Source organism: Bos indicus x Bos taurus, chromosome 18 (genome assembly GCF_003369695.1).
Source record: "Bos indicus x Bos taurus breed Angus x Brahman F1 hybrid chromosome 18, Bos_hybrid_MaternalHap_v2.0, whole genome shotgun sequence".
Lineage (NCBI taxonomy): Eukaryota > Metazoa > Chordata > Mammalia > Artiodactyla > Bovidae > Bos > Bos indicus x Bos taurus.
In genome coordinates, this window is record NC_040093.1 from 16,253,985 (window position 1) to 16,272,157 (window position 18,173).

General features: G+C 55.3%; 3 protein-coding genes across 4 annotated transcripts in view; all 3 read left to right on the plus strand.

The window, feature by feature from the left end:
• AKT2 (AKT serine/threonine kinase 2) overlaps positions 1-3,529 on the plus strand; it is a 47,604-nt gene extending 44,075 nt beyond the window's left edge. For both annotated transcript variants that reach the window (XM_027515813.1, XM_027515814.1), the window contains exons 11-14: positions 7-221; positions 724-811; positions 901-1,003; positions 1,972-3,529. In XM_027515813.1, the coding sequence (XP_027371614.1) occupies positions 7-221; positions 724-811; positions 901-1,003; positions 1,972-2,051 (486 nt within the window). In that variant the 3' untranslated portion in view covers positions 2,052-3,529. The remainder of the gene's footprint in view (positions 1-6; positions 222-723; positions 812-900; positions 1,004-1,971) is intronic.
• A 5,051-nt stretch (positions 3,530-8,580) lies between these two features.
• Positions 8,581-13,140, plus strand: CNTD2 (cyclin N-terminal domain containing 2). Its single transcript, XM_027514456.1, is given in 7 exon segments — positions 8,581-8,882; positions 8,885-9,117; positions 10,784-10,873; positions 10,951-11,106; positions 11,700-11,858; positions 12,030-12,181; positions 12,417-13,140. Coding segments are annotated over 7 exon segments (903 nt in total). The 5' UTR covers positions 8,581-8,833; the 3' UTR covers positions 12,481-13,140.
• A 2,584-nt stretch (positions 13,141-15,724) lies between these two features.
• TTC9B (tetratricopeptide repeat domain 9B) lies at positions 15,725-18,103 on the plus strand. The gene is made up of 3 exons (XM_027515821.1): positions 15,725-16,168; positions 16,746-16,928; positions 17,886-18,103. The coding sequence occupies exons 1-3, from the start codon at positions 15,754-15,756 to the stop codon at positions 17,993-17,995; spliced, it is 708 nt and encodes a 235-aa protein (XP_027371622.1). The 5' UTR covers positions 15,725-15,753; the 3' UTR covers positions 17,996-18,103.
• Positions 18,104-18,173: the final 70 nt, after the last annotated feature.

Below are 18,173 nucleotides of genomic sequence, written 5' to 3' on the forward strand. Positions count from 1 at the left end.
GCTCAGGTGCTGGAGGACAACGACTATGGCCGGGCGGTGGACTGGTGGGGGCTGGGTGTGGTCATGTACGAGATGATGTGCGGCCGCCTGCCCTTCTACAACCAGGATCACGAGCGCCTCTTCGAGCTCATCCTCATGGAGGAGATCCGCTTCCCGCGCACGCTCAGCCCTGAGGCCAAGTCCCTGCTTGCTGGGCTGCTTAAGAAGGACCCTAAGCAGAGGTGAGGGCTGGCCTTCGCCCGGTGCAGCCCAGCCCAGCACCGCCACTTCCCTCGGCCTGCAGGGGGCAGTGTCCACAGGTGCACAAGCCGGTGGAATGCTTGATGTGTGCTGATTGACCGGCCCTACAGGTGGCACTTGGCGCGCTCCCTTGGCCAAGCCTGTCCTTAGGCTCCGCCTGCCCTGCCTAGTTTCCCGGGGACACTGAGGAACAGAGTGGCCGTGCCTGGCCTAGGGTGACAGAGCCAGGATGTGAGCGGCCGTCTGTGGAGCCCACCCTCTGGGCTTGCATCCCCATCCCTGGGGCCAGGTTGGAATCTCCAGGTTCTGACTCTGGGCACAGGGACTCCCTCCCTGAGCCCCAGATCCCTCCTCTGTGAGGTGGTGGAGTGTCCTGGGATGTTAAAGGTGGAGTCGTTAGAGGTTATCAGGGCCTGCACCGAAAGCCTGTCTCCCAGGACCCGGCTGCCCGGGAGGCGGGTGCTCATGGCCGTCTCTGCCCAGGCTCGGCGGAGGGCCCAGTGACGCCAAGGAGGTCATGGAGCACAGGTTCTTCCTTAGTATCAACTGGCAGGACGTGGTCCAGAAGAAGGTGAGCCCACTGCCTGCCTGCTCCCCACAGGAGCCCAGCCTCTCCTGGGTGCTCCTCTGGGACCTGAGGCTGCCTCCTCTTCTCCACAGCTCCTGCCACCCTTCAAGCCTCAGGTCACGTCTGAGGTCGACACAAGGTACTTTGACGACGAGTTCACCGCCCAGTCCATCACAGTCACGCCCCCGGACCGCTGTGAGTGTCTGAGGCCCCCACTCCCGTGGGCGTGGCTTGGAAGCGGGGCTCGGGGGGTCTGCTCTTGATCCAGTTCTCTGGGAGGAAGTTCACAGGGCCCTCTCTGTGTCTGGGCAGTTTACCCTGCAGTGAGCTCACCAGGGCTCTCACTGTCGGAGGAGGGGTCTGGGCAGGAGACCCAGAGGAGTGGCCAGTGTCCATTATTGGCTCCCTCACCGCTCAGGGCTTTGGGGCTGCATGGATGGTTCCAATGATTCTGTAGCTGTTTTGAGTTCTTGCTGCCCCACCCCGCCCTCCCCAGTGCTGGGCTGTGCTGGAGACACAGCAGTGATGAGACGGCCCTGGGCCCTGCCCTCAGGGAACTCAAAAGTCCAGCTGGGGTGACACCCGAGAGTGATCAGGCCGATGGTGTTAGGAATACAGGTCTGGAGGAGCTCAGGGGAAACGCCTGCCTCCTGGAGAAGGAGACAGGGTAGCTGAGTTCTTGGCAAAAGGAATGGCACCCAGGACTCCCAGAAATGGGAGCATTGCACAGGTCGGAATAGAGCAGGGAAGGGCGAGCAGGGGAATCTTGGGGGCCACCTGGAGGAGTAAGGATGAGCCGGGGAAGGATTTGAGCAGAGGAGGAGAGGGCTTGTGAAGGTACCCCCACTTGGCTTCGTGTGGGGGAAGGGTGGTTGAAGATGGGAGTGGTGCCCAGGGCAGGAGATGGGACCACAGAGGTCTGGGCGAGACCCTGGTATGACCGAGTCAGAGAAGCTAGGGGGATGCTCAGGAGGCTGGGCGAGCAGGCCGGGGTCCTGGTCCGGCGGTGGGGCTGTGCCTGAGAGGGAGGGAGGCCACTAAGCCTCGGTCCGCGGCCCCATTCTGTCTCTGGGGGTTGCGCTGTGGCCTGGCTGCAGCCCTGCTGGGGGCCCGGGCCCTCTCTCGGCCAGCTCTCCCCCATCTACATCCACCGCCCCCTGCAGATGACAGCCTGGGCTCACTGGAGCTGGACCAGCGGACGCACTTCCCCCAGTTCTCCTATTCGGCCAGCATCCGAGAGTGAGCAGCCGCCTGCCGCCGCCACGGGACGCATGCAGGCTGCTGCCATCACTGCCGGGGGATTTTTCTTTTTTTTTTCAACTTTTTATTTTGCCTTTTTGGTTTGTGTCCCCATCCTTCACCTCCTCCCCCCATTTCCAGTTTTTCCCTCAGCCCTCTGCCAAACTCACCTCAGCGGTCCTTGCAGCCCTGCCTCCAGGATCCCGTCCTGCCCTCACCTTTGTTACAGACCAGGACTCGGGAGCCTCTCCTCTGCCTGCCCAGGACTAGGCCTTTGGGCAGTGGGAGAGATTCCGGTTTTTAATCGACATAAAGCCCCCGTGAGGGGCGAAGCGTGGAGCCGCGGGCAGCCCGCCTCCGCGCAGCTGCTCCTTTCAGAGGCTGCCTTCCTGGCCCCGTCGTCAGGCTCCGAGTGGCCTGGCGGAGGGCAGTCCGGCCCCCTCCTCCCGTGGGGGTGAAAAAGCAATAATGTCCAGGGACCGGGGGTGGGGGAGTAGCACGGGCCTGTGGAAGCTGCGTGCAGAATGGGGGTCCAGGCGCCCTCACGTGGACGGGGCCCGCTCTCCCTCGGGGAACCCAGAGCGGGTGCGGCTGCCTGGCCCTGTCTTCCCCACCCCCTCAGCTGCTCTCCTGACCCTGTGGATGAGGCAGGAGGAACACGAGGGGGGCTAGCCTCCCCACCCACCAGCCCCGTGCCTTACCAGGGCTTCCTTCCGGCCGGCCTTACCTCCCGCTGGAGCCCGGGCCTGGCCCCAGCCCCTTCCGAGGACAGGGGCCGGGGTCTCCCCCTTCTCTCTGCTTGAGGCGGAGGGGCGCCAGCCTCGGCTGTTACACATCTCGCACCGAGACAGTATTGGGCCTGCCCGCGGACTTGGGTTGAGAGGGGGTGGGGGTCTGGTACGTGCCGAGGGAGGGGCCCCCTCACTCTCTCCCCCTCTCTGGGCCCCATGTTCTGCAGCCTTAAGGTGAACGTGTCAGTGCTGTGGGCACTCCTGTGTGTGCCTCAGACTGTGTGTGTCTGTGGGCATCCCTGTGCATCTGGGGTGTGGATGCACGTGGGGGTGTGTGCGTGCGTGTGCGTGTGTGTATGTGTGTGTGGCTTGAGTGGGCTCGGGCCCCACCCCTGGCTCAAGCACTTCATCCCGAGGGGGAGGGGCGCTGGCCTAGCAGGGGAGCCACGCCTGGGGTCCACTTGTTGCCCTGCCCCCCTGCCTCCCAGCATCTGTGGGTGTTTGGACTTTAGTTTTTGTGGTTTTGCTCTCCCCACCCCACCTCCTGTAGGTAGTTCACAGAGAGACCTTCTGGGGTGGGGCGGGGGTGGGTTTGGGTGGGTGGGGTTCTTTTTTCCTGTGTGTGTATGTTGTTAATCCAACAATTCTTCCTTCTCCCCACTGGCCTGTCCCCATCTCCTCGTATTTGTACGGTACAAGCAATAAAGACACTCATTTCAGACTGGGGCCTACCACCCCGGCCTTTCCTTGCTTCCTGAGTCCAGTCCCTGGCACCGGCTGCCTCCTGCTCCCATTGCTCTGGTCACGGGGACCAGAGGTGCCACGAGGTGGGGAAGCGGGTGGAGGAGGCACCTGGGGTGCTCAAGCGCAGGTTGGGAGGTGGAGGTTACTTCGGGGGGAGCTGGTGAAGAGTCTGGAAGATGCCTGGACTGGGGGTACAGTGGACAGAGACCATTCTGGTCCCCCAGGAACTGCTTAGGCAAAAAGAGGAGGGGTGGAGAGAGGGGTGGAAGGGCTGGGCCCTGGGAGCCAGTGTGGGAGGGAATGGACTCATTTCCTAGAGAGGGTACTGCCTGCACACACCTTCTCATTTATGGCCCCCAATCCCAATAAAAGTGAAGTTGCTCAGTCGTGTCCGACTCCTTGCGGCCCCGTGGACGGTAGCCCACCAGCTTCTCCACCCGTGGGGTTTTCAAGGCAGCAGTGCTGGAGTGGGTTGCTATTTTCTTCTCTAGGGGATCTTACTGACCCAGGAATCGAACCCACGTCTCCCGCATTGTAGGCAGACCTTTACCATCTGAGCCACCAGGGAAGTCACTTTTCCAGTACAAAGCTGTTAGAGGATCAGTGGGATGTGTGGTGGCTGTCAGCCGGGGGCACCTCAGATGGGTTCATAACCCTCAGGGCTCTGATGCCTGGCCTTTTAACCCTGGAGCTCCCGTGCTTGAATCATTCCTCGCAGCCCCCAGGCCAGGGCTGCCCCTGCTGAGCCCTGGCACAGGTGAATTTGTCAGATTTTGCCAGACGGTGTTGGCCTTCACACACCTGGAGTCTTTTAGGTCATAAATGAGGGTAGAGAAAAAAATCAGATCCTACAACAAAAACTCAGAGATTCTAATTTTATATGAATGTTATTATTGAGCTATAAAAGTGTGTCCATATGAGAAACAGCAGAGAGGCTTATAAAGAGAAGCGTTTTAATGGCAACTACACTCTGATAAAAAGGATTTTTTTTTTTTTTTAATACAGCCTTCTGGTGCAACCGCTGGAGATGACCAGTGCCGTGTCTTGTCACACCACACTGTCACTCAGACCTTTGTCTACCTCAGCCGGTTAGCACTTGTCTCGTGTCCACGGATGGGCTCCCAGAGGCCGCTCAGCTGCCGCCCTCCGTTGAACGAATCCCCTTAGACGTAATGGTGGTGCTTATTTCACTGGCAGAACTTTTCCCAAAGCGTTTTAGAGGGACGGGTTTTAATAAAATTTCATCAGTTGTGAAAATTAACTTTTGAATAGGTTGATCTTTTGTCATGTGCGTATAGACCGTCTCACAAGTCTTGTGAAAGGAGGAGGAAAGTCAGAACCACGCCTGGCCTTGAGCACTTGAGCAGTCATTCTGGCTCTCACGTCACCCCTGTGCCTGGGATGTCAAGCTGCTGGGTTCCATCCTGCCGCGTCTCAGCCGCCTCCTGCCAGTGTACCAGCACCAGCAGGCCACGCTGGGTCACTGGTAGAAACGAGATCCTTTCTCGGCTCCTGTTTTGCATCTGAGGGACTCCTTATGGACACTGCTGTCACGCCTCCAGCCGCTTCACAAGCTCTTTTCTCCAGGTGCAGGTTCCTCGGCTGGCTCAGCTGCCCCCGATGACAGACACTTATCTGGTCTCCAGTTTGCTGCCGTCAGCAGTAATGTAATAAACCTCAGTGTAACAACCCATCTTACTGCGCTTGTGCTTTTTAAATTTTTGAGGCCTACATTCTGGAGTTGCTGTATTTTAATACATGTCAGATAGCTTTTCCCCAAAGCGTAGCGATTCAAGTATTTTAAACTTTAATTTTGAAGTAACTGCGGGTCCTTTGAAAACTGCTGAAACTTTCAAAATTAGTACCACAGGGATTCTAGGACTGGAGCAGGAGATGTTCAAGATGAATTCAGAGCATCTTGTGCTGGAACGTAAGGACATGCTGAAACCAAAACCTCACTGATGGGGCATGTGAAGGGGCACGGGAGCCAAGGGGGAAGAGCCCCCAGTGGCCACAGCTGCAAGCAATTTGAGCAATAATAAATAGCATAATACTGGGTTACACCCAAGGGGTAAAATAAATGAGTCTGTGCAGATGGAAATGGTGGGAAGAGACATACCTGCACAGACTTACAGATAATTTCTGTAAACATTCTGCCTTCAAGGAGGGGAAACATGACTCCCACCCTCATTCCTCTGATGTGGGCTGCAAAGACACTCCAAAGTACAGCGTGAAAAGTGAGGGAAGGCAACTTTTCAGTGGAGAAAGTGAAGCTATGTCAGCCAGGTGATCAAGGTCAACACAGTGGTGGATCATGTGGGCTGTGTGTGCCTTAGATAGGCGATTAGAATGTTATTTTACCCCTGGGCTCTTCCTTCCTAAAACACATACTCTCGATCTAATAGAAAATAGCCACCAGAAGAATTCCAATTGAGGGATGTTCTGCAAAAGACCTGACTATGGGTTCTTAGAACTTTTCGTCAAGGTTCCAAAAAAGAAAGCCTAAGAAGCTGTCAACCAAAAGAAGCCAATGGGGTCCTAGGACAGTGAAGACACTAGGTAAAAATTCAGGAACTCTGAAGAGTGCATGGGTTTGATAATACTGTATCCATATGGGCTTATTAAATTGTGATAAACAGACCACACTCTTCATAGGGGGAAGTGGGTATGGGGTATATGGGAACTCTGTCCTCTTTACAACTTTCCATGAATCTCCAAAATTTTATTTTTAAAAAATTTACATGTCTGTCCCCATACCAGAACATTCTCTTAACCACAGTCCAAAGTTCAGAAGTTAACATTGAGATGCTTTTCTCTTGGACCTTAATCAGCTTTTCATTAATGATCACATTAGGGTCCCTGAATAAAAAAAAGGGTAAGTCCCGGCCAGTGACTCAATCCAGACTTAACACGTTGCATTTCCATTGTCTTGTCTGACACTTACAGGATGGTTATTTTGCCGCATGCCTGTGCTCAGTCGCTCAGTCGTGGCTGACTCTGCGGCCCCGTGGACTGTGGCCCGCCAGACTCCTCTGTCCGTGGGATTCCCCAGGCAAGAATACTGGAGTGGGTTGCCATGCCCCTCCACCAGGGGTCTTCCCCACCCAGAGATGGAACCTGTCTCCTGCATTATAGGCAAATCCTTTACCCACTGAGCCACCTGGGAAGCCTGGTTATTTTGCAGAATGCTTCTTGATCAGGGTTTTTTGCCTGATGTTTCTTTGTGGTTATATGTAAGCTATTTTTGAAAGAACTTCCTTGAAATGAGGTGCCCTTCTTGATATATCCTATCAAGAGGTACATGGGCAATCTGTTCTGTTTCTGGTGATGACTGATTCTTCAGTTAAGGGGTCTGTCAGATTTCGCCTCTGACAGACTACCTCTAAAGTTACTACCTTCCCCTTGTAATAATTTTGTTACAGCATATGTCATTTTATTGTGCTTCACTTCATTGTGCTTTGCAGAGACTGCATTTTTTTTTAAACAAATTGAAGGTTTGTGGCAACCCTGTTTTCAGATGATGGTTAGCATTTTTTTTTTCAATAAAGTATTTTAAAGTTAAGGTACGCACATTTTTTTTTTAGACATAATATTGTTGCACACAACAGACTACAATAGTGTACACAACTTTTAGATACACTGGGAAACCAAAATTTGTGTGACTCACTTTATTGTAATAATTTGTTTTCCTGAGGCGGTCTGGAGCCAAACCTGCACTACCCCTGAGGTCTGCCTCCCACAGCGTAGAGGTCCTCTGAGCATATACATATCCAGGTTCTCACCCGGTTCAGGCAAAGGAATGGCAAGTGGAAAGGTCCTGAGGCAGGCAGGTGTCTGATGTGTTTGGGGAACATAAAGACAGTGTCTCAAGGAGTGAAGGCATAGGAAGAGTAGAGGAAAATGAGGTTAAACAGGTAACAATGGGCCAAAAGGATCTTGGGCCCAAGGTAAGGTCTTTGAGTTTTAAGTATGACAGGAAGCCACTGGTCCAGCATCTCACACTCTGTTTACTTTTCTCACCTCACTGACCTCTCAGTGCCTGAAAATAGCAAGCTCTCCTGCCTCAGGGTCTTTGCTCATGCTTCCCGCCTCCCCCCCCACCCCCCCGCCCCCTACCCCGCCACACACACACCTGGAACACTCTCTCCATCTGCAGTTCTGGCTCCTCTTAGAGGTTTCAGTTTCAACATAACCTCAGAGAGGCCCTTTCTGCCTGTTCACTCATTCATTCAACAAATATTTACGTACTGACACTGGCAAGCCTCCTCGAGGCACTGAGAATACAGCAATGAAAACAAAAACTAGATAAGCCCTGCCCTCATGGGGTTCACAGTCTAGTCAGGAGGGAGAAGTGCTAAGGCAAGTACGTGCATAGAATGGGAACAGGAAATGCTCAGGATGTCATTTTTTCATGGAGAAGGAAGTATCTGAGGAAACACTTTGCAGGAAGTGAAGGATCTCTGAGGGAGGAGGTTCCAGACACAGGGCACAGCCAGTGCAAAGGCCCTGACGTAGAATTGTGCCTGGTGTGGGTGAGGCTGAGCCAGGAAGCCAGTGTGATGGGAGAGGAGTGAGTGAGGGGGATAGGAGATGGGCTCAAAGGTATGTTTGGGGGTGGGAAGATAATAGGGCCTCTTGGACTTTCAACTTGAGGGCTATGGGAGCCCACAATGTTTTGAACAGAGGCAGAGCATGAATTGGTGTATTAGGGGTCACAGCGTCGTTTCGGGCTGCACAATGGGTGGTGATTGTGGAGGGCGGCTACAGGAAGACTAGTGAAGAGGCCACTGCACTAACCCAGCCGGATCGCTGGTGAGTCGTGAGGATCAGCTCCCCTGGAAGCTGTGGGTTTGGTAAAGGCAGCGACCATGGGCTCATCCCTGAATACCCACCACAGGGGACAGAGGCCTTCTATCAATATTTGTTACATGATTTTATAGCTCCCTTGCCTTGAGCTTTTAAGGTTTTGATCCCTGTGCTGGACATTTAACAATCTTACAAATTCCTCAGGACCAATGTGTCGGGTAAGTTTTGAAATCCCTGCTTTATTGCTGAGGAGAGTGAGGCTCACAGGGCCTGCTTCTGATCATAGTTAAGTAGCGGAAAGAGAGTTTGAGCCATCTGCCTGACCTAGAGAGTCTGGATGGGGCAGAGACAGCCTGTGTAGCATTTCGTCTTTGCCTCTGCACCTGCCCAGGTGAAGCGTGCTCAGCACGCATGCGCCCACGCACATTTAAAGCACCTGTCGAGGGTCCTCCGCTCATTAGGAAGAGGTGGGCACTTGGCTTGACCCTTGACGCCAGCCCGAAGGATGCTGGTGAGATACAGGAGCCAGGTTCCCGCCTCTCGGCTTGGGCCTCTCTCCATGCTCTTGACCCCAGCCCCTCTCCTTTGCAGAGTCCAAACGCCTGCCTCGACCCAGAGCCTCGGAGCACCTCAATCCCTGATGGCGTCCTGGCGGGCAGGAGCGTCTCCCCAGGACTCCCAGAGAGGCCCCCGGGGCCTTGCGCGCCACCGGGGCTGGAGGAGGCTCTGAGTACGCTGGGGCTGGAGGGAGAACGTGAGTACGCCAGGGACATCTTCACCGAAGTCATGGTGAGTGGGGTTGGGGTTGGCGTGGGGTGGGGGGGCACCCGTGGACCAGCGGCCTTTGGGCAACTCTAACGCCGCCCACATCCATGGAGGGCAGCAGAGGCAACGTTCGGGTTGGAGGAAGCCAAAGCTGACTCTCTCACCCAACACCCACTCAACAAGTCTTCCCTAACTCCCACCTCACCAGCCTCTCACGTCACTTCCGGCTGACTTTGCGGCCTTTAAACTGCTGCCACCCACAACTTCTTGGCCTTTTTCTCTCGCACTGTACCTGTGTGGAATGCCCTTTCCCAGCCTCCCCAGCTGTTTGCAGCCCCTTCTTTGGTACTGCATAGTCTCTCACATTGCAGAAGGCAATGGCACCCCACTCCAGTGCTCTTGCCTGGAAAATCCCATGGGCAGAGGAGCCTGGTAGGCTGCAGTCCATGAGGTTGCTACGAGTTGGACACGACTGAGAGACTTCACTTTTTTCACTTTCATGCATTGGAGAAGGAAATGGCAACCCACTCCAGTGTTCTCGCCTGGAGAATCCCAGGGATGGGGGATCCTGGCGGGCTTCTGTCTATGGGGTCGCACAGAGTCAGACACGACTGAAGTGACTTAGCAGCAGCAGTCTCTCACATTGACCCACTTATCAATTATTCAGTGAGTCATTAGCAAATGTTTCTGAGCATGTTCCAGGCACTGGGGATGCCGTGATGGACACCACGAGACAGTCTGCCTCAATGAGCAGAGACAAACAAACAAAGTAGGCGATAATTTCAGAAGGGCCACAAAAACCAAAACACAGGCTATTGTTGTCCACTGATATTGTCTGAGACAGGCATTGCCAGAAGAAATACTGAAGGGATGCGTTCATTTAACATCTTGTGAGCATCTCTCCCATGCCTGGGTCTCTGTTAGGAACCAAGATACAGCTGTGATCTGGACAGAAATCCCTGCCCTGCTGGCAGTCTAGTGGGGCAAAAAGGCAAGACTTTGAAGTAAACACCAGATATCTGAAAATACCATGAGGAAAATAAAGCAATGAGATAAAGATGATAGGGTACATGGAAAAGTATAGAAAAAGCTGGGGAAATTTTAGCTGAGACTGGAAGTACTGAGAAGTCAGAAATGCAAGGAGTGGGGAATGACCATTTCAGCTGGCACATAAGTGCAAAGGACCTGAGGTAGGAACGAGGTAAGAAGTAGCTTAAGTGTGGGTTTTGGGGGGAGAGAGGGGATAGGTGATGCTGGAGCAGGGCCGGAATCTGACAGCAATTAGGATTTTCTCTTAAGAGTACTGAAAGCCACGGAAGGGTTTTAGGCTGGGTAGTTCCTTGGTCAGATTCATACTTTAGAAAGACCCTCTGGGTGTTCTGAGGAGGATGGGTTGAGGGTTGGTGACTAAGACTGAAGTCTGGGAACCCAGGAGAAGATGCTCAGTAATGAAGTCCTGTGGCCTTGGGGCTAAACTGGAGAGCTGGAAAGTGAGGCGTCCAGAACAAAGTCCAGGGTTCTAGATGGCGACACACAAGAGGAGCGTATTCGGAAGAGATGTCGGAGGCGTTTGTATGTGGCACTCGTGACGTCCAACTGATGCGAGGAGACTGGGGCACCCAGGGCTGGAGCCCGGGAGGGAAGCCAAGGCACAGGTGTGGAGACTGAGGCCGTCCTTGCCTGACCGCAGGTGTGCCGCGCGCTGCCCTGGAGGGCCCTGCCCCGCACCGTGACCCCGGAGATGCGCGCGCTAGTGGTGGACTGGCTGGTTCAGGTGCACGTACGTAACCGGGAGGGGGCAGGGAGGGGCCTGCGTAGCAGTCTAGAACCTTGGTGCTCACTCGCGCCCCTCCCCAGGAGTACCTGGGTCTGGCGGGGGACACGCTCTACCTGGCCGTGCACCTGCTTGATTCCTACTTGCGCGCGAGCCGAGTGCGCCTACACCGCCTGCAGCTGCTGGGCATGGCCTGCCTGTTCTTGGCGTGCAAAGTGGAAGAGTGCGTGCTTCCCGAGGTACTTCCGGGGCGGGGCTTGGGAGGGTGGAGCCCTTCCTCCCCGCCTCACAGATTAAATGTCTAGTGTGTGCCAAGCAAGCATTTTACCTAGTCTTGGAATCCCAGCATGTCTCTATGTGGTAGAGGCTACCAATGTGTCCTTTTAACAGAGGAAGAGACTGAGGCCCAGAGACAGGAAGACATTTGCCAGAAGACAAGCATTTGGGACTTGGACTCACTCTTGAGTAGTTATAGTAGCTATAGTCCTTCTTGAGTATAGTTAACATGCATGAACGCAGTGCCTTACCAGAACGGCCTGGTGAAGTAGGAAGTCATATCTCCGTTTTATGTGAAGACACTGAATCTCAGAGCTTCAGTGGATGTCCATGTCAGACAGTGAGTAAACGGTAGGGTTTGAGGTCAGGAACCCAAGTCTATCTGGCTGTGAAACCTCTGCTTTCCGTGAGTTCCAGACAGCAAATCAATGGCCCCATTTTACAGACCAGGAAACTGAGGCCCAGAACGGGGATTGAAACGATCCCAGGCGCTCAAGTCCAGGGAGTAACGAGCTAGGGTCGAAGATTTCCCCACCTCTTTTCCCCCAATTCCCAGCCCTCCTCCCTCTGTCTCCTGGGCGCTGGCTCCTTCTCGAGGGCCGAGCTTCTGCGCGCGGAGCGCCGCATCTTGAGCCGCTTGGATTTCCGGCTGCACCACCCGGGCCCGCTACTTTGCCTCGGGTTGCTTGCTGCTCTGGCCCGGAGCGCCCCCCAGGTGCAAGGGGCAGGAGCGCGGCGGGGCCTCGTGGGTAGGGGCATGGCTTGTGCGGGCGGGCCTGGCCTCGCGGGTAGGGCATGGCTTGTGCGGGCGGGCGTGGCCTCGCGGGTAGGGGTGTGGCCTCGCGAGTAGGGGCGTGCCCTGACACGCTCCCCGCGAAAACTGCAGGTGTTGCTACTCGCCACTTACTTCTTGGAGCTCTCTCTGCTTGAGGCCGAAGCCGCAGGGTGGGAGCCGGGTCGCCGTGCAGCTGCGGCACTGAGCCTGGCTCACCGGGCGCTCGACGGAGCAGGTTCCGGGCCTGAGCCGGCACTCTACAGGTATGGCCGCTGTGGAGGGTCTCTGTGACTTCAGGGCCTACCTTCTTTGTCGCCGTCTTTACCGTCTCGGAGAATATGAGACAATTATGTGGGGGCGGGGCTAGATTTGTTTCCTGAGTGGGAGAGAGAATGGGGTGACTGCCTAGTCTGGGTGGGGTCCCATTTGCTTTTCTCTGGAGGTGTCTCAGAGAATGGGGTGTTTGTACATATTTGGGGGCCCTTAACCTTGTCCTAGGGTGAAAAATAGGATTTCCTCAGCCCCAGAAGATGCTCTAACTGCGTTCCAGAGTTGCGAATGAGGGGTCTGCAAGCCTCGAGTTCTCCAACTCTCCTCCTGACTGCGAATGCGATGACCCTTTAGCTGCTCGAACCCCGTCATCTTGTTAATTGTGCCACCGCGGGGCAGAGTGATCATCTTTTCCTCCAGCCCGTGCCCCTGGGGTAGAGCTGGATGTCTGTCTGTCCACCCTCAGCCCCACTCCTTCCCTCTCCGCGCGGGTCCTGGCTCGGCCATAGCCGCGCCCTGAGGGCAGAACAGAGGGTCCGCCCCTCGGCGCCCCTCCAGTCGCTCTGGAGGATGGGTGGCGTTTGCGACCCCGAGAGAGCCCCTGAGCAAGTCAGCTTGTCTTCTCAGCCTCGAGCCCTAGCTCCGAGGACAGGTCGTGCTCTGTCCCCCGCTATTCTTGCCCCACCTCAGTTTCTCCGTCTCTCCGACGCAGCCGAGCGGAGCTGGGCCCGCTCGAGCCGTGCATGGTCCGCGCTGCGCTCCGAGGCCCCGCGCCCGGCCGCGCCGCCGTCTTCCTCAAGTACGCGCGGCCCCAGCGCCAGGGCATCAGCCTCGCCGCCGCCTGCCTGCTCCGCCACTCCCCACCGGGGCCTCCCTGAGCCTGGAGACCCCAGCAAAAAAGACTCCTCTTGTGCGTCGGTTTCCCACTTCAATAAAAAAGTTTTTATTCCGAGCGCTCTCTATCCTCAGTGGTCAAATTCTGGCCCTTCTCTAGTTTTTGATTGGTCACTTCCGGGCCTCCCACTCACCTGATTGGATGGTCTCACCGAGTCCCTTAATGGCTGCTGGGAGACGAGATGAGAATTCTGGATTACGCCGCGAGGGGGCACTGGCGGGCTTCCACAAGCGCCGCTGCGCTGAGGAAAAACGCGGATCTCAAACGCAAATACTTGCGGAAATTAGAGATCCTGAGAGGAAAATAGCAACCCAGGCTAATGAACCTTGGTCTCCGGGTTGGGGAGAAACTAGGAAGAAGGGCGACTGTCAGAAACTGAGAATGCCTTTCCTAGCCATGAAGTATGTCACCTTCATGGTGCCAGGTTTTCAGATTTCGTTCATAAGGGAAGTTGAAAATCTGCGATTCCATAAATATCTCTGCTTTTAAATGTTGGCAACTAATTCAGTATTTTTAACGGTTGCATAAATCCAACACATCACATATACTGGCCTGCGAGGGTCATCAATTTGTGATCGTATGGGCCTTGGATAGCAAGTTTGTTAAATGGGGTCTGGTTTATTTAACATCTGAAGTGCCACAGTGTCAGTGGGTATAATTATAGTACCGACCTCATGGTGGTGTGATGAGGACGTGAGTTAACATAAACGTAAAGCATTAGGACCGTGCCTGACACCTCGTAGGTATTGTGAGTGCATCTGCATCTCAGCAGAACTGTGAGCTTGTACTGTTGTCCCCTCGTTCTACTGAGCCTGTAGCACTCAGACATTAGTAGGTTTGCTCAGAAAATAGTTGTTATGAATCAGTGGGTTTCCACATTTTCAATTAAAAACACGTCTGAGGTGCAGAAAGGTGACTGATGCTGTTCTGGAATATAGTCTCGGGAATATTAGACTCTTAACCAAGCCTAGGTTTGGAGGTGCTGAGAGGAAGCTTTCACCACTGAGGTGTTCACGTTTGGAGGATCAGGGAGCGACTCAGTACAATAAAATATGGAAATGCAGTTGGAATGAGAGGTGTCATGTTCAGGTTTGGGTCTGTTGGGTGGGAACTGCTGTGGGAGGGGGAGGGGACAGTGGAAATGCAGGGTTGATGCTTGGGAATGAGACCCAGGCTAGGGTCTTGGTGGGGGTGGTAATGGTGCTCTACATAGTTACTCATTCACTCATTCATTCCACAACTATTCATGAATGTGCCAGGACTTCCATGGTGCTCCAGTGGTTAAGAATCCACCTTACAATGCAGGCAATGCCAAGTCGACCCCTGGTCGGGGAACTAAGATCCCTCAAACCTAAAAGCAACTATAGCCACACACTGCAACTAAAGAGTCCATGCACCGTAAGGAAATATCCTGCATGCTGCAACTAAGACCCAATGGGGCCAAATAAGTGAAACTAGTTTACGTGGACGCTGACTCAGAGTCAGGCACTTGCAATCACATGTCTCACAGTCTCAAGAATGATAAGGAACACTGGCTGCTGTTTGGTCATTACTGTACTACATGCTTTACCCCGTGTTACATGCTTTACCTACATAACATGATTCAGCTCCTGCAGCTACTTGGGAGTGACCCCAATTGTTACCTCCATGTTACACAGAAGGAAAGTGGAGGAAGACCAAGGAGCTTACTCAAGGTCTCAGCACTAAGCGGCTAAGGAGGGTTGCAGGACAATCATTCACTGTTTTTCTCTCGAAAATCTCTCATGTGTTTCTTGCTCTGTGCATTTTTTATTACTGTGATCCTCATGCTGCGCTGTCACTTGGCTGCTTTCTCGCTGTTTTTTTCTACCCAGACAGTGAGCTAGCTGAGGGCAAGAAACAGATCTCTCTTGTTCATCGAGTTCTCCCCTCCTTCGGGAAGTCTTCACTCACCATCTCAGCCTATGCTGGGTGTGCCTCCTGTGGATCCACAGAGCTTGTTGTGTCTCCCCCATTGCAGCCCTGGCCCCTCTGCCTGTACCTCCCAGGCTAGCCCACTCGGCTGCCACTGTCTGACCACTGGTCTGTCTCCCCACTTGCCAAGGAACCCAGTGAGGGTAGAGTCTGAGGTGCTCTCAGTCCCTCCTATGTCCCAGCATCACCCAGTCCCAGAATTGGGCACAGAAAGATATCAGTCAATATGTGTTTGTTGCATAGATAAACGAGTGTGTTCCACAGTTGCTATCATAGCCCTGTGTTACGGATGAGGATACAGAATCACAGGTAATGTAGGTGATTTGTCCAAGTCAACAACTAGCGAGAAAATAAGCAGGAATTTGGGCAGCTTGAATCCATGGCCTGTGTTCTTATCCAACTATGCCAGATGCCTACCGGTCTGAAAACCAGCTTTCCATGAGGTTATCTTCCTGCTCTTTTCCCCAGACTTGTTCTTTCCTTCTAGAAAGGTTCCGGAGCTCTGGGCATAGGGGAGGAGAGCAAGCAGCAGGGTGGGGAAGGTAAGAGGAGTGGGAAGAAGGGTTTTGAAGAGAGTAGGGTTTTGAGGGGTTTCTCTAGACCCATAGGGGGCAGCCGGAGTCGGCTGTCGGAGGTGCGGGGGCGGAGAAAGGGTGGGGACCAGCCCCGCGGGGGGCGATGCGGTAGCTGCAGCGGCGGCCGCAGGAGTTTCCCACAATGCAGCGCGGCGCGCTGTCCCCGGTGCTGATGCTCAGCGCTGCCCCAGAGCCTCCGCCGCGCCCGCCTCCCGCCCTTTCCCCGCCGGGCCCCAGCCCCCGCCATGGATCGGCTCGGTCCAGTCCTACCCCAGAGGCGTCGGGAGCCCTGGGTGCGGCGCTCGACAGCAGCCTGCGGGCCGCCGTGGCGTTTAAGGCGGAGGGTCAGCGCTGCTACCGGGAGAAGAAGTTCCGGGAAGCCATCGGCAAGTATCATCGAGCGCTACTGCAGCTGAAGGCGGCGCAGGGAGCCCGCCCTGGAGGCCTGCCCGCACCCACCCCCGGGCCCGCCACCAGCCCCGGGCCAGCCCGCCTCAGCGAGGAGCAGCGGCGCCTGGTGGAGAACACAGAGGTGGAATGTTACGACTCTCTCACGGGTACGGCCGTCGGGGAGCGCAGAGGGTGCCTATGTGAGAGGGGCGAGACGTGAGAAGCACTCCTCAAGCCTTGGGGTGGGGGCTGGAGGCTTGAACGGGTTAGGGCTGGGGTCTGTGAGGTGGGAGGAAGAACTAAGAACTTGATCAGGAAGAGGCTTTGGGAGTCTAGGGGACCACAGGGATGGAAGGAGCTGGGATGCAGGAAATGGGCTTTGGGCTGCCACCTGCTAATCTCAGGTGAGAAAAACTTAACCTGGAGGAGCCATTCAAGGACCCATCCTTCACCATCTCTGAGATCGCCCTTAGTACTCTCCCTAACAGACACCTCCCAGCTAAGGAAGCTCCGAGAGCCCCGCTGTGTGTTTTTTGCGCCCTCTAGCGGCGGCGCAGATTGATTCTGTCTTGATTGGTCAGAAGCTTGGCGTTCCCCGGTGGCCGGAGCAAGCCTGTAGGCTGGGCTCCGCCGTCTGAAACGGAAGGGACTGATTCTCCGGAGCCTGAAGGCCAGGCTCCTCGCGATCAGCTGAGGCCTCGGTGTCGACAGGCTGTGAGAGCACCGGTTCTGGTGCTCCCGCAGCCTGCCTCCTGCAGTCGGAGCTGGTAAACTATGAGCGGGTGCGCGAGTACTGCCTCAAGGTGCTGGAGAAGCAGCAGGGCAATTTCAAGGCTACTTACCGCGCCGGCATTGCCTTCTACCACCTGGGCGACTATGCACACGCCTTGCGCTACCTGCAGGAGGCCCGCAGCCGGGAGCCCACAGGTGAGGGGCGGGGTGGGAGCAAGCGAGGGTGGGAGAGAGGAGGAAACAAGGGAAGGAGCATGAAAGCAGAGCGGCTTCAGGGAGTGCTGTACCCCCTACCCCACGCCCACTCTTTACCCATCTACTTACACACACACACACTCATCCACTCACCTGCCAGTTACTCGTGTCCACTCACCTGTCGTTCCTGACATTCACCCAACCACTTCATCTCTTCGGTCATTAACCCACTCTGATACCTTCTGTTTACCTATTCAGTCACTTTCCTGGCCACTTACAACCTCCGCCCCCCGCTTCCCCCCGCCCCCGCAACCCCCCCCCCCCCGCCGCGCCTCCATCTCCATTTACCCCTCCCCCCTCAAACTCATTCACCTACTCACTAACCCATTCACACACTCACCTACTCATTCACCTTCCAGAAAATAGCAGGGGGAGGGGTTGGCAGACCTGGAGGCTTGTTCCTTGCCCAGTGGGAGATCGGGGTGTGTGTGTGTGTGTGTGTGTGTGTCAGGGTGTGTGTGTGTGTCAGGGTGTGTGTGTGTATCCGCGCGCGCGCGCGCGCGCACATCGGCTGGAGGAGGCAGAAGACTCAGTTCTGTATTAATAACCAGTGAAGTAGGAGCACAACAGGTGCGTGGCCCAGGATGTGAGGTGAGTTTTCCTCTAAGGGGTTTGGAGAGAACACACTTCCTGCAGTGTCGCTGGAGGGTGAGAAGTGTGACAGGAGTCTCTGAGCTCAGGCGTGCCTGGCTGAGGGCACGGCAGATACGAAAGTATGGAGGTGTGACACGTCCTGCTCTGCCAGCTTGGCTGGGCTTTGTGAGAAGGGCTCTGGCGACACAGGCTGTGTGTGGGAGCCAGTGGAGGATGGGGACCTCCTCATATGAGCCAAGGTGGTGCGGATGTTACCTGCTGCCCCAGGACACACAGATAATGCCCTGCCTGCCTCCCCTGCAGACACCAACGTTCTGCGATACATCCAGCTGACTCAGCTCAAGATGAACCGCTGCAGCCTACAGCGGGAAGACAGTGGGGCCGGGCCTGGGACTCGGGACGTCGTTGGCTGAGGCCAACGTGGGGGAGTGTCCCTCCTCCTCCCCACCCCACCTCACCTCACCGTGTAACTTTCTCTGACTCATGTTCTCTGGTAAAGCACTCATCACTGGTGACCATAACCTCTTTGTGTGGTATTCTTGTGGGGCCTGGGAGGGGACAAGGGCCTAGGCTACAACCCCTGGACTCAGA